The sequence below is a fragment of the Ostrea edulis genome, chromosome 3, assembly GCF_947568905.1.
Source record: "Ostrea edulis chromosome 3, xbOstEdul1.1, whole genome shotgun sequence".
Taxonomy (NCBI): Eukaryota; Metazoa; Mollusca; class Bivalvia; order Ostreida; family Ostreidae; genus Ostrea; species Ostrea edulis.
Window position 1 is genome coordinate 34011118 of NC_079166.1, and position 14052 is coordinate 34025169.

At 34.8% G+C, this 14052-nt stretch overlaps 1 protein-coding gene across 1 annotated transcript; it reads right to left on the minus strand.

Moving 5' to 3' along the window:
- Window positions 1-841: 841 nt before the first annotated feature.
- Window positions 842-2938, minus strand: LOC125677255 (uncharacterized). The gene is made up of 3 exons (XM_048915262.2): window positions 2324-2938; window positions 1766-2074; window positions 842-1546 (listed from the first exon to the last, which is right to left on the minus strand). The coding sequence occupies exons 1-3, from the start codon at window positions 2820-2822 to the stop codon at window positions 1092-1094; spliced, it is 1263 nt and encodes a 420-aa protein (XP_048771219.2). The 5' UTR covers window positions 2823-2938; the 3' UTR covers window positions 842-1091.
- Between the last annotated feature and the right edge of the window lie 11114 nt (window positions 2939-14052).

Sequence of the window (14052 nt, forward strand, 5' to 3'; positions counted from 1 at the left end):
CAGTGCAGCTATGTGGAATATATGCTAATATCAGAATAATTTGTGAAACTATCTCTATTTTTAACAGGATTTCACAACAACCGAAACGCAGACGACTATCCGCTAAGTCAGCAACAACGAACGATGCAAGAAGTGACAGGACACCCCATACAGGCCCCAGATTGGACCACATGCAACAAATGATACCCACCATTGAGGATACTTTCAGGAAGTATATGGATCAATACCACACTGCTTGCTCTACATCAAACGTGGATACGACTGCTATCCCACAACCTTCACAGACATCACCAGGGACATCAGCTCTAATCGATGAATACATCAATGGAAATGACATATATGCCGTCATTATCCTATCAAATAAGCACCTGAGGTGGATCCCAAAACCAGATGCAAAATTCTAAACGGAGAGTATGTCAATTTCTTTACACTTATAAAATCCACACACAATTAAAATGAGGACCACGGTCAATATGGTTCAATTGAGAAGGACGGCCAACTGATTTTTGTGAAATCATTAGACAAGTCCCCCATCACGTCTATCTTTAGATGGATGGAAACCTTTCATATCTTTGTGGCGATTTTTTTTCAGAGAAACATCCAGAGGAGACCACAAATCATATGACATACGCTCAAATTGTACAAAAAATACCATGTTCCTGTGGGGACATAACTGCCATAACTTACGATGAACAATTTAGAAAATGAAGACGACACGATCCCAAATCATGACCCTGGAACCAGGAAATCATCGTTCATCGAAGCAGAATGGTGCTTGGCAGAGTGATTTTAGATGACTGATTATAAGATTTGAATTTTTACGATATCAATTTTTATTGAATAAGCAGCTATCTATAATATTGGGGAGAAACTAGCTCAATTTCGGTAATGTCAAAAAGCATAGTCTTTGATTTATCGTAAGGAATGTCGATATGAAGTGTTGAAAATTCGTACTTTTTGAGGTTACTGATTTGGGAAACGTTTGCTGATTTCAAATTAACTAAAAATAATACTAACATTTATTTCACATTCATTTCAACATAATCAAGGAAGAAGTCAAAATATTCAATAAACAACACACTAACAAGTTGTTAAGATTCATCCATGTGTTCTTGAGGAAAGACATGCATTTTGACATTGAGAGCTTTAAGTACGGGCTCTATAGGAGTGACAACAGTGGTGCAATAAGAGGTTCCACCAACAATCATCCCAATGCAGAAAAGCTGATCGTCCCCGTCTTCAGTGGATGGTGGATCGACCTGGAAAACAAGCGCTCCGGAATCTCCAAAATCAGCGAAGGCTTTCTGTAGCGTCCCAACTATTTCTAATTGTGACAGATAAGTACACTGTTCCTGCGATGGAGGATTTGTCAGAGAGAATGTGGTGTCACGACATCTGGCTGCAAATCCATTCAAGTGCAAAAACCCTCTAGATAACCCACTTCCAGCCCCACACTTTATACACGCATTCATCCTATTCCTCTGTTCTTTGCAATAATCTCGGGTGGCTCCGTTAGAGTACTCTGGTAGTTTCTCGATCTTAAAACCTTTAAGGGAAAATCAAATGCTATTTAAATTATGTATTTTCTATTATTAAACTGAATCTTCTGAAATATGCAGGTATTAAATAATGCCTCTCCCTTTGTTTTCATTCAATATGCTAAAATGAATATATTACCACAAACACATTTATTCAATATTGAATTTAGCAATTCAAACATATCCCAAATTTGTTTTTAATTCGTACAGAAACTGAAAATACGCACCGAATTCTGTTAAATCCTTTGCCTTCAGATCTGCAAACATTCCTCTTTGTGGAATCCGATCTGTCAGCCTAATAAGAGATGCATCGATTGTGACATCTTGTGCTGTGTTGGATGGTAACACATACTTTTCATGTTGACCACAAATTTCATTTGTGTATTTGTAGCCGAATGACGGTTGAACCACATCGAATGTCGTTATGGATGGACTGTTACTGTTAACGTCAAAGAAAATATGCGAACAAGTAATAGCTCCTATTTTTCCATTGCTGAGTGTGACAAATCCTCCTAAAGTGCCTTCTTTTTTTTCACCTGTAGAAATTATTTTAAATCAATTCTTATCGGCAATAAAAGGAAATTTAATGATATATTTCTAATCTAGGCAGAACCTATAGAGGACATTATGTATATAAGAAAATAATGAAGATGATCGCATAAAATCAACGTTCGAAGATAACTTTGCAAGTATTTGCACATGTATGAAGGTTGTTCATAGTACATATACATTAGCCCTATTCATAACACACGTTACCTATGAAATTTTAGGCATTCCCTTTTTACCTTGTTGCCCTATGTTTGCACCAAGCATTAATGGATTAAGTAGATCTGTTGATCTTTTGAAGAAATGATTGTTTGGAAACAAGTAAAAGAATCCCTCTCTCACATCTATTTTTATTCCATCGATTTCCTTTGGGAATTCTTCTTCAGAGTATGGTACAACTCCTTTGCATGAGCAGTACAGGACAATGCAGGGATCAAACACAAGTTCTTTTCCGTGTTTTTTTGAACGGAATGCTGATACGCTTATGATTTCCAGGTTAGAGTGTTTCTTAAAAAGAGTGTACGACTTTCCTTTTAAGCATTCTTCAAGTTTCAATTGCATTTGTTCTGGAATTTTCCAATTGTTGTCACGATTAGAATCGACAACGCTCTCAGATGATCGATTTCGCCAAAGTCTGCATACAATACGAAAATTTTTCACAGAATCCTTGAATGTGTCATGTTGAATTATATTTACGTCGTCAATAACTAGAACTATAACATCTTCCCCACACAGCATGGGGTTTTCACTGTGCACTTGTGTTCCTATGTAGGTATGTACAATACTAATATCTTTGTACTTCAATTGTAACCAATCCTTGAATCTGTGTAAAATGACATCTCTCTCCAAGGCACTGGTGACTTGTAAAACGTAATAAGATAATTCTCATTAGCAAACACAGTTAGCTGAGAATAACTAAAAACGCTTCACCCTTTCTTTCTTTTTCCACCTATCAATATTCAATGTCAATGAAAACAGTATTGATGTATTAATAATTCGATTTTCACTTTTAGTATCTTGTTATCTGATTTTTTCTGGGTCATATAGAGACAACTATTTCTGTTTAATGGAGTATTATTTGTGTGGTGATATAATTTTAAGAGAGTATTGCAATTTAGTAAACATTCCTTCTTCTTGAAATGTTGCATATTTTGTACATCCTTTAAACATATAAAACGTGCAAAGTAATATTTTGAGCTTAGACGGTTATATACAATTATGTGTATCATGAAAGGTGAAGATAACGAACAGTGACCAATCTCATTACTCAAAACAAAATAGAGAGTTGAGTAAACAAGGACCCCTGGATATAGTAGAGGTGGGATCAGGTGCCTAGGAGGAGTAAACATTTTCTATCGACCGGTCACACCCACCAGAAACCCTATATCTTGATCAGGTAAACGGAGTTTTCTGTAGTCAAAATCAGTGTGCTAAGAAAGGCCTAACAATCTGTATGAAACACGCGAGACAGCATTTGTCCCAATGATAGGCTGTAATGACTAACTAGATCGTTATAACGACCATAAAATTTGCAAAATGCTGATTTTTAACGATACTGTTGGAACCCCTGCACCATCAACTTGTTTGTCAGTAGCCTGCTTCGATTTAAAGACAGACCGTAAGCAGAACAATCTCTTGCGTATCGAATCAGTTGAGAGATAGAAACACCATATGCAGGTGATAATGGAATATTGGTATATAGATATGGGAAGTTGACGATGGAGAAGCTGAAATCATCGTGTTTGTCATACAGTTGAGTTGCTAGTCTGCCGTTAATATCTACTTTCAATAAAATATCTAAGTATGAAGCAAAAGTGGACGACTCTGTGGTGTCTTTTATTTCGAGTTCATTGGGATACATTGAATCGACACATGAATGAAAATTAGTATTGTTAATAGAAAATACGTCGTTGATATATCTTAATGTCCAAATATACGTTTTATGTTATGTAATAGGTTTTCTAGATTTACCGTTATTTTCCAACAAAGTGTGATAAACGTCCAATATCAAAAGGACAGAAGATTCAATATTAGTCTTACCAAATTCAGCCAAATAAAAGTCATTATGACATTCCGTGTAATTCATATAATGCAAAAAAGTAGATATAACAAACGGTAAACAATTTCATAACTCCCATAAAGAAGATTAATTTCAGAGTAGGACAAATAGAAACCCGAAAACCTACCTTTCCTTTGTCCTAATTGCAAGCCTTCCTTGTTGTCTAAATCTATAAAGGAATATATAGTCATTTGATTGAAATAAGAAACATAAAATGCAAGGTCTCTACAGCCCAGTAGCTAAGTACTTCGTTACTAGCTTGAAAATATTTAATTGCTGTTATAAAATTTAGAAATTCATTTCAAAATTAAGGATGATCTCCCTCATGCATAGCTCTTATCTTTGGACGAATTTGGCTCCACTTTTTTTGGCACGCTGGTTTTGGCTATATTTAGCTCTAAAACTTCATAGTTATTTCGGATTTCAAACATTTCGGTTGAGCATCATTGAAGAGACATTATTTGTCGAAATGCGCATCTGGTGCATCAAAATTGGTACCGTATAAGTTTTACATACAGGTACATTTACCTTGAGGAATACAATGTTTATCAGTGTTGAATATGATACATATAATTTTTCTGTAATAACAATTACAAGGACATTAAAAATACGCAAGTTTCAAGATGTGTCCGGGTTATTTCCATTTAGTGACCTTTCTTATACAGTAAGGCACGAAATAAATGGTTTTCACGAAGGGTGGGGCAAATATCCATTGCTGCATAAGTGAATACTTACTCGCAATTTCATTATACGACGTCGATTGATACGCAAACCAAGCAATTAATGAATTATTATTCAAGTTAATAAACACATGAACTACTATTAATTTCATTGCTCATACATATCTAGACAATAAGTAGCAAATTGTTTTTATGTTTTCATATAAACAAAAATCTATTCCAATAGTATTTTATATCTTTTATATTTAGATCTTCTTATCATATCATTTTCCCATTGATTGAAGATGCATTCTTTCACATATAGGCAGATGTACTAAAAGAACTCCTATTTCAAAATATCTTATATAGTTACTAGTTCCCGCTAACGATTCCTTACGAAAGGGACGATAACAGTGATCAATCTCATATCTCCTACAAGCAATACAAAATAGAGTGTTGAGTAAACACGGACATATGAATACACCAGAGGTGGGATCAGGTGACTAGGAGGAGTAAGCATCCCCTGTCGACCGGTCACACCTGCCATGAACTCTATATCCTGAACTGGTAAACGGAGTTATCCGTAGTTAAAATCAGTGTGCCAAGAACGGCCTAACAATCGGTATGAAACACGTCAGACAGCATTTGACCCATTGATATGTTTTTTTGACGAACTAGATCGTTATAACGACCATCTGATTTGCGAAATGTTGACTTCAATTGAGACTGGTGAAACCCCTGCACCATCAACTTATTTCTCAGTAGCTTGCCTGGATTAAAAAACTGATCGTAAGCTGAACAAGCTCTTGTGTATTGAATTAGTTGAGAGATATAAACACCATATGCAGGTGATAATGGAATATCGCTACATAAATATGGAAAGTTGACGATGGTGTGTCCAGGGGTCCGTGTTTGCCCAACTATCTATTTTGTATTGCTTATAGGAGTTATGAGATTGATCACTGTTCGTTATCTTCACCTTGCATAGTCGCGACTGAATAGACAGGATGCGCCATCGCGGGGAGGCCGATCCAGGGGTAACGGAACTTAAATGGTATTGGATGATCGATCGGGCTAAGTGTAGGTATTTTGATCAATCCCGAACTTTGTTGTATCCCATACTTCAATGTGTGTTTTACAATTTGAAGTGGTAAAGGGATGGCTTCCAATTACCTCAGGGATACATACCCATCCACAAATCAACAATGCATTTCGTAAGGGTAATTTCGTCATTCATAAATCCTGTCACGAATTTTCCACTTTAGCAACTCTAGTGTTCCTCACTCAAGTGCCGCAGAGATGATTGCAAATCACGTTGTTAAAGGTAAAGAAACGTTTGGTGACTTTATGAAGAGTTTATAAGAAGGGGAAAAATCCAAATGTTATGATACCATCAGGAAAAATAAAACGGACCTTTTCAGGCAACAACTAGACCCAACATTTAAAAACCTAAACCAGAAATATTTGAAGGAAGAATGGCAACTTTTGTTGCAAAGTTTTCATACTCTGCCAGTCAAGAGAATGTGATCTCTAGGATTTTTTAGGCATGAAAACCAAGCATTCCCTGCGTCACCTAGTGATAACGGAAAACTTCTGTCCTGTCAAATGTCTCAGTTTGTTCCACTACTTCAAGATAAAGCAACTCTGCCGGACATACTCCCAGGTGTCGATTTCATTATCAATGATGAGTCAGCTTTGGTTAATGCTAATCCACCTCGAACATCCAAATCATTTGAAGAATATCCTATATGTACGATGGAATTTGCTGGCAAGATTTAATACTATTCTTCAGAATACTTGAAGACAATTTTTTTTTCGATGTTTGCAGATCATGCAGTTTAAAATCAGAAACAAGATCTAAAAGAGGTGTTGGATCTAGACGCAGGGTAACCACTTCTGGTAAAATCCTATCGAACTGGCAAGGTTTTCTACCAGATACAGTGTAGTAGGAACAAGACTGAAATAGTTTCGTTCCTTGCCGTAAAAATCGTAGAACACAAAGGTAATATTGTACTTCCTACGCGAGAGTATAATGTGTTCCGCAACCAAGATATATGGGTGGAAGATATTTCAAACTGTAATCACAAGGAAACAATGATGATACAAGATTGTTTGTTCATGCAAGACATGTTGCAGAACATGGGAGTCAATCGGTTCATATCAAAGCAAGTGACACTGACCAAAACCATGGTACATGTAGCAGTAAGTGTTTTATTTTCCTTTTAAACAGTTTGGGACTTCAGGCATTTTGGATTAATTTTGGAAAAAGTAAAACTCTTGAATGGATTCCTGTCCATGACATCTGCACTGCTATTGGGCCTGAGATGTCTCGTGGAATCTTATTTTTCATGATTTTACTGGTTGTGACGTGGTCTCATCTTTTCGCGGTAAGTGCAACAATAAAGCAGAGCAAACGTTGAATGTGTTTCCATTGTTGATTGTTGTGTTTGTAAATAAAGTGCAGGTTGCGCAACGTTTTTATTATTGCAATTTTGTTTTGAAAATTTAGTGGGGGCATAATATATAAAAAATCTTGCACTTAATGAAGCAAGCATGGAACTTTGCATAATTGCTCTATATATATCACTTTTAGGGGGAAAAACGTTAGCCACCTCAATTTTGATATTGGCCGCCATTTTCAATCCAAGATGGCTGCCGTCATGAAATTAGCACAGGTAATCTCGACTACATAGGCTTTTTTAAAGTCCAATATTCATTGGAACTGATAATGGAGCTCTAATTGAGTAGAATATGGCCCTAGCTTTCCTTAGATATCACTAAATGTACACATTTAGTTTCGGAATTAGAATTACAGTTGAAAATATTCAGAATTTTCTCTTGAAGTTTGGCCTTGTCACCTTGAATTACTTTTGGAAAAAAATAACTTTAATATTTCGCATGTGTATTCCTTTTCACAAAACCTTTGTTTGGGTACCAGTGTTACTTTTCTGCCGTGCGGGTGTATACGAGTTTTACAAACACGTTATGTATAAGTGTTTAAACATTTTCACGGCGCCAATTTAAGACTATAAAGCTCTATATATCTTCGCTTAGCAACTTGGAAGCACTGGATCTGAGACGTTTCATATATAGAGGCGATTAAATATTTTTTTGTTGGATATACAATTTATTTCACAAGTGAGAATGGATTTTTGTTTACATGTTTATGAATGCAAAACACTTGTGAAAATCTAAAAGAAAACGAAGACCCTGTCCCATAAATGAAATAAATTGTATGCACAAAAAACATTGAAATTTCTGTTTATTACATTTTCTTCCAGTTATCGATGAGTGTTTTCAACTGTCTATGTTTTGGCTGTCAAAACAATATATAGAATAACAGAAAAACTACTACCTTCAGAAATAGGCAATATATCTAAAAATCAATACTTTGGAACAATAAGACAAATTTGAATGAATTTTTTTTCGGGTATTCAGTTGAAAATCGTGAACAATTAACTGTATAAAACATAAAGTAAATGTGATCTTACGTATAGCGGAAAAATATTACGGCAATCAGTCGTTGTTGTTATTTTCACTGTGTACAAAAACAACAGTGAAAACATCAGTTTTTATTAATTGGATGGATTTCATTAATGTAATGGAGCTACGTGTATATATAGTGACTGTTCTTTAACAAAGCGTCAGGCATTAGGAGTGTACTTTAAGAATCACACTAAACGTTGATACAATAAAGAATAGTTGGGTCTACAACCATAAGCGCCAAACATAAATAGAAATTTGTGGAACTTCACCTCCAATATGTCAGTTTTAAGACACGAGCTCTTCTGTGTAAGAGGTTTATTTAGTGGAACTTTGAATTCCTAAGTGGGACAGAGTGACCCCTACAATCAGTGAGGAAAACGATAAAATGTATCGAAAGCGGCTTGTATTTAGATGTGTAAATGTTGAAAATACAAAATACCATCGAAAGAAATGTTTACTAAAATGGAAACATAAAAACAATGTCATATTTGCAAGTAATATCCAATATATGGTATTTACGACCAACAAAATAAGTGATATAATAAGAATTCCATGTATTTAATTACTCCTTAAATACTAATCACTTACTTAGTTTGTGTATCAGTTGATTTTGGGTGATCAAACAGCGTTCACGAAACTTACTGGGCACATTTACTTAAGCAGTGATGAATATTTGTTCCAATCCCGCATATAGACAAATTGTTTCGCGCCTTACTATGTTCAAGAATTCTCCAAACCCAGAGGTATCTTGAAACCGGCGAATTGATGACGCCTCACCGTAAAACAAGAACGTAAAACTAAAAACAAACAACGAAATACCTGCTTCTTTCCTCTGCTCGACTGCTTGCCTCAATTTTTCCGCTGTAATAGACAAAGGACATAAAATTGTATTCGATGGCATAAAAAGCGAAATCAAAAGGCATTTTATTTTTTCATTAGAAAAAACACTACCTTGTATTTCATCTTCTCTGACCTTGGCTTCTGCCAAATGATAAATAATATAGAAAATTACAAATAATAATCAGGTCTCAACATTAGTCATTTTTTGTGATTCCCAAGGCATAAGCTTGGCTTGGTATTTACATACACGTAGTTTTGTATTTTGAAACATGTATGATATCATATCATGTACCTTAATATCGTTTTAATAATGGGGATCTGAACATAATTTGCGTTACAATTATCTAATTAAAGTATGCATATCGATATGAAATATATTTTCACACTCACATCTTATAATCACGTGCATTCAGATCAAATACATTGCTCTTTATCTAGTAGAGAAAAAGATTTATCGATTTGCCATATTTTCAAGCTTTTCGTCTCGAGCATGTCAATGCACAACCCATATTTTATCATGATTTGCATGTGGATTTTTGATAGTATGATTTTGATCCATTTCATTCTATATGTAGGTGATTGCTAAATGATTTCTCATTGGTTTGAAATGTTTGCTGTATGCACCTGTAAGCATGTATAAAACTTATAACATTTGTATACGTTTGATTTTGTTGAAGACAAAAACTTTATTGGATAGAAAGACATTTATTTGTATAGTTACCCATGGTCACTGAATGACCACTGCATAGTTACTTTATTGTAGACTAGGTGTTTTTATCCACAGTCAAACGGATAAAATAAATTACAGTAAATGGCATAAAGTAGTAACATTTTCATGTGATCTGAAATGCTTCCAAATGTAAAATTTTCCCTATTTGATATGAAAAATCAAAATAAGAATATTAACATGCATTTGATCATAATACAACAATCACTATATAAAATCAATATCATTACGCTTTCCAGAAAATGTCACAGGAATCTGATGTTGTGTAAATATACCAGAAGCAAAATTTGTGTGGTTTTATAAGCAGATGTCTTAAAAGTGCATTAATTTGCAAGTACAACATAAATCTTCTCTATCAATTTGCATGTGCATGAACTAAATTTAGTTGCATGTGCATGAAGTAAATTTATTTTCAAATTACTATTTCAGATTATATCAGATTGACTTTGATTTAAAACCCATATAGTTCCTTTTAAAACAATTACATTGCATACACTTTCTAGAAGTGAGATTTAACCTATGCACACACGACTTATAAAAGAATAGCAATATAACAATACCTCTCAGCTCCCGTCTCAGTTCTGAAAAAATGTCGATGATAGCATTTTTGTCTAGGCAATTAAGTCATGATATTTTGATCGAATACTGGATAGTGACATATGCATATTACTTGACATTCTATTATCTTTATTCTCAGGCATATGATAGATAGAGGATATCTATATTGCGTGTTTTGATATTTGGTTTATCCAACGAGTTGATATGGTGTATTTATTCCCGAGGCTTGCCGTGCGAATAATACACCATATCAACGAGTTGGAAAAACCAAAATATCAAAATACGCAATTACAGATGTTCTATTTATCTCATACGTCTAATTTTGAGATGATCCCCAGTATGGTAGTAACAGCTGATTGAATTTGTTTTGAATCCGTGGCCCAGGCGTCGTACTTATTAATCTTCCTTACGTGGGAAAAAATAGTGCACTTATAATCGATTCATGTATATTACAAAGGTCATTTTTATAAACGAAACCATGGATAAAAATTGTTTTAGAAGGGATTATAGTTGATAATTAATAATGGGTCTGCCGTTCCAACAAAATAACAACTGTTGACAGAGTATTTATTTGTTGACGTTGGCCTGACCTTCTGATAAAAGTTTGATGTCGCCGTCTGTTTGAATGTGTAACAACGATCAATGAAAATGATATTTTAATGCAGCGTTATTAGAATGTTCAACAGTTTACTAGGAAAAATAGAAGTGTGTGTATTTGGATTTTATTCACGTGGTTTCTTTGGATCTGAGGACGAGAGGAAATCCTGAGGCACTTAACGCTGTTGAGATTTATTACATTCAATATGGCTCCAAAGAAAAGAGTATGCGCTTGTGAATGCTCGGTATGTCGAAAAACCTTCGATTAGGCCTGTCCAGTAGCCGGTAGATTCCTTGTTGATGATAATAATGTGGGCATCTCTTTGTTTTCTTATCGTACATTTTGAGTTGTTATTGATCGAGTTGACATTTTTATGGTCGGTAACTTGCATTATATGTCAGTGGGGGCAATATCATTTTAATTTTGCTATAAAAGAAATTCTAAATAAATACAGAATAATAAGTTATACGCTTTATTCCATGCATCGATATGCATAAACACAGAAAATATGTCATTCAATCGGGGACAGTGTCAAAAGTAGTTCGGACCGGAAGTGCTTTATCAAACGGGCGTGTGATAAACCTAATGCTTTATCTCACTTGCAATATGTACCACATGTATGAGATACATACTCGTATTAAAAGATAGATAGTAAATCTTTATAATTCCAATGTTATTTATTACAATTGTTTTGATTGGACAAAAATAAAGCTGAACAAGAGTTTACACATCAATAAATCCGAAAACGCGATGTATTCATACACGCCTGAAAACAAATAACATAGTGCGGGGAAACTATTCAAATTTTTAGAATTGTTAGTAAAGTGAATGAATTGGAATTATAAGAATCAACTATTCTTTTTGAAGAATTTATCGATGTGTAAACTCCGGACATTTTACTCACAAACTTAACGAAGCACTTTTATTCAGTTTGTGAGTAAAATGTCCGGAGTTTACACATCGATACATTCTTCAAAAAGAACGTTTAATCCTATAATAATTACCAAGCTGTTTTCGACGATTTGCAAAAAAAAGGAACACTGTACTTAAAATACAAATGGACATACATCTTTGCTTAGCTTTCACGTCCTTTATTACCGTAGAATGTACAGAGAAACAAACGAATAGCAGTATTTAGAATTCTAAAGAAGTAGCAATAATTGAAGTGGTTATCAATCTTCAACGAAACATTACCTTCTTCAATATGTCACTTCTTTGATTCTGTTCAAAATAAATATGTCTATTAAAGACGATAAAATTCATTACCTATCTGCATTCTCGAAAGCTGGCAACTCATTTAAAAATCCATCTTAAAATAGAGGTTAATATAGTACCTCGTATACATATTATAACAGGATATTTTCAAATTACTACTGAAATACCCGTTTTATCCCGAATTTACACACCGTACCGTAAGTTTTGATAACCCTCGACACTTCCAGTGCAAACAATACATGTAACCTGCAAATATTGGTAGTATGAATTATGATCAGTTTTTAAATCGAATCAGGCTACTGACAAACAAGTTGATGTTTCAAGGTTTCTACAGTCTCATTTAAAGTCAGAATTTTGCGAATTCTATGATCGTTAAAATAAATGATCTAGTTTATCAATACAACATATCATGGGGTCGTAAGGTGCCTGATGTGTTTCATACAGAATGTTAGGCCGTTCTTGACACACTGAATTTGACTACGGATTACTCCGTTTACCTGAATAAGACATAGAGCTCACGGTAGGTATGAGCGGTTGACAGGGGATGGTTACTCCTCCTGGACACCTGATCCCACCTCTGTCTGGTGTGTCCAGGGGTTCGAGTTTTCCAACCTCTTAATTTTGAATTCTTTATACATGTAGGAGTTATGAGATTGATCAATGTTCGTTATTTTCACCTTTCTTAATCGCTATGTGCTACAGAGGGATGACGCAACGATATCAGAAGTAAGGGCGTTGGAACAGGAGGAAAAGGGCGAGAGTCATCGCCCAATACCTTTGAAGAGAGATTGTGGAATACATTCATGGAATTTGTGACGGCCATCTGTGACTCATTAGAGCAAGGAAAGCAACAATCCCATAATATTTACATTGAGCGTGTATTAAGCTTTCTTTTATATCATGCAAGATGAAGATAACGAACAGTGATCAGGTTAATAGCAAATATATATAATACTGTGAAGTTACTCACAGAAATCTAAATAACCTCGAACACCTCCTCTATTTTCCCAAACGTTAGATTCTTACTGAAACCACTCGAATGTGTTGTTATATGGTAGATATTTAAATTTTTACCTTGTTAACACAGAAAATGGGGCACAATTAAATGAGACTGGCTGACGTTGAAGCGTAGGATAGATCACGATCGCATGACCCACCGGAACACCACAGCATAAACTGAATTACACAATAGGTCTGTAGTTTCTAGCACTTAAAAAAACAATTGCTTCAACACAGAGAATTCTTTTTGTAATGTGTAGATTAGGTTTTTTATGATGAATTTCCATCTCCCCTCCCTCAGGTCTTCGGCTGATATTCTACCATTCTTAAGATGAAAGGAATGTCTTGATAATTATTCTGCGATATACCGTCATACGTAATACATTAAACCGAGTATGAGAAAGCTGATACACATCTCGCTTGCACTTTGTGTTTTATCATACAACAATAAAGTCGATAACTGATGATTCATTTTGTTGCAAAGCAAATTTATAAATGAGCAAAGAACATTCGGCATTCAATATTAATCAATCGTCTGCTTTTCGACATCGATAAACATATCGATGCACAGACATGTTAACCCTTTTCCACGTATGTATAGTTTTCTTAGACTGTGTTTTCAAAGTAGTTGAAATAATCCATCGACATCAAACTAAATCTTCAAAAATATTTTAAAAATAATTCGTAGCTTTAGAGGTAATTGTACGTCTGTATTTTTCTGAACAGTAGTAGAATAGAAATAAAGTTTTTGTTTTCTTGAATAATAAAGGATAACTTCCTCGATCTCGAAATGTTTAAAATATAAAACCTTCGGCTAACGCCTTGGC

Coding starts and splice junctions, on each gene's coding strand:
- LOC125677255 (XM_048915262.2), bottom strand. CDS start 2,822: ATGCTGTGTGGGGAAGATGTTATAGTTCTAGTTATTGACGACGTAAAT. Junction 2,075..2,323: donor TGCAAACATAGGGCAACAAG/GTAAAAAGGGAA, acceptor TAATTTCTACAG/GTGAAAAAAAAGAAGGCACT. Junction 1,547..1,765: donor AAAGGATTTAACAGAATTCG/GTGCGTATTTTC, acceptor TTTCCCTTAAAG/GTTTTAAGATCGAGAAACTA.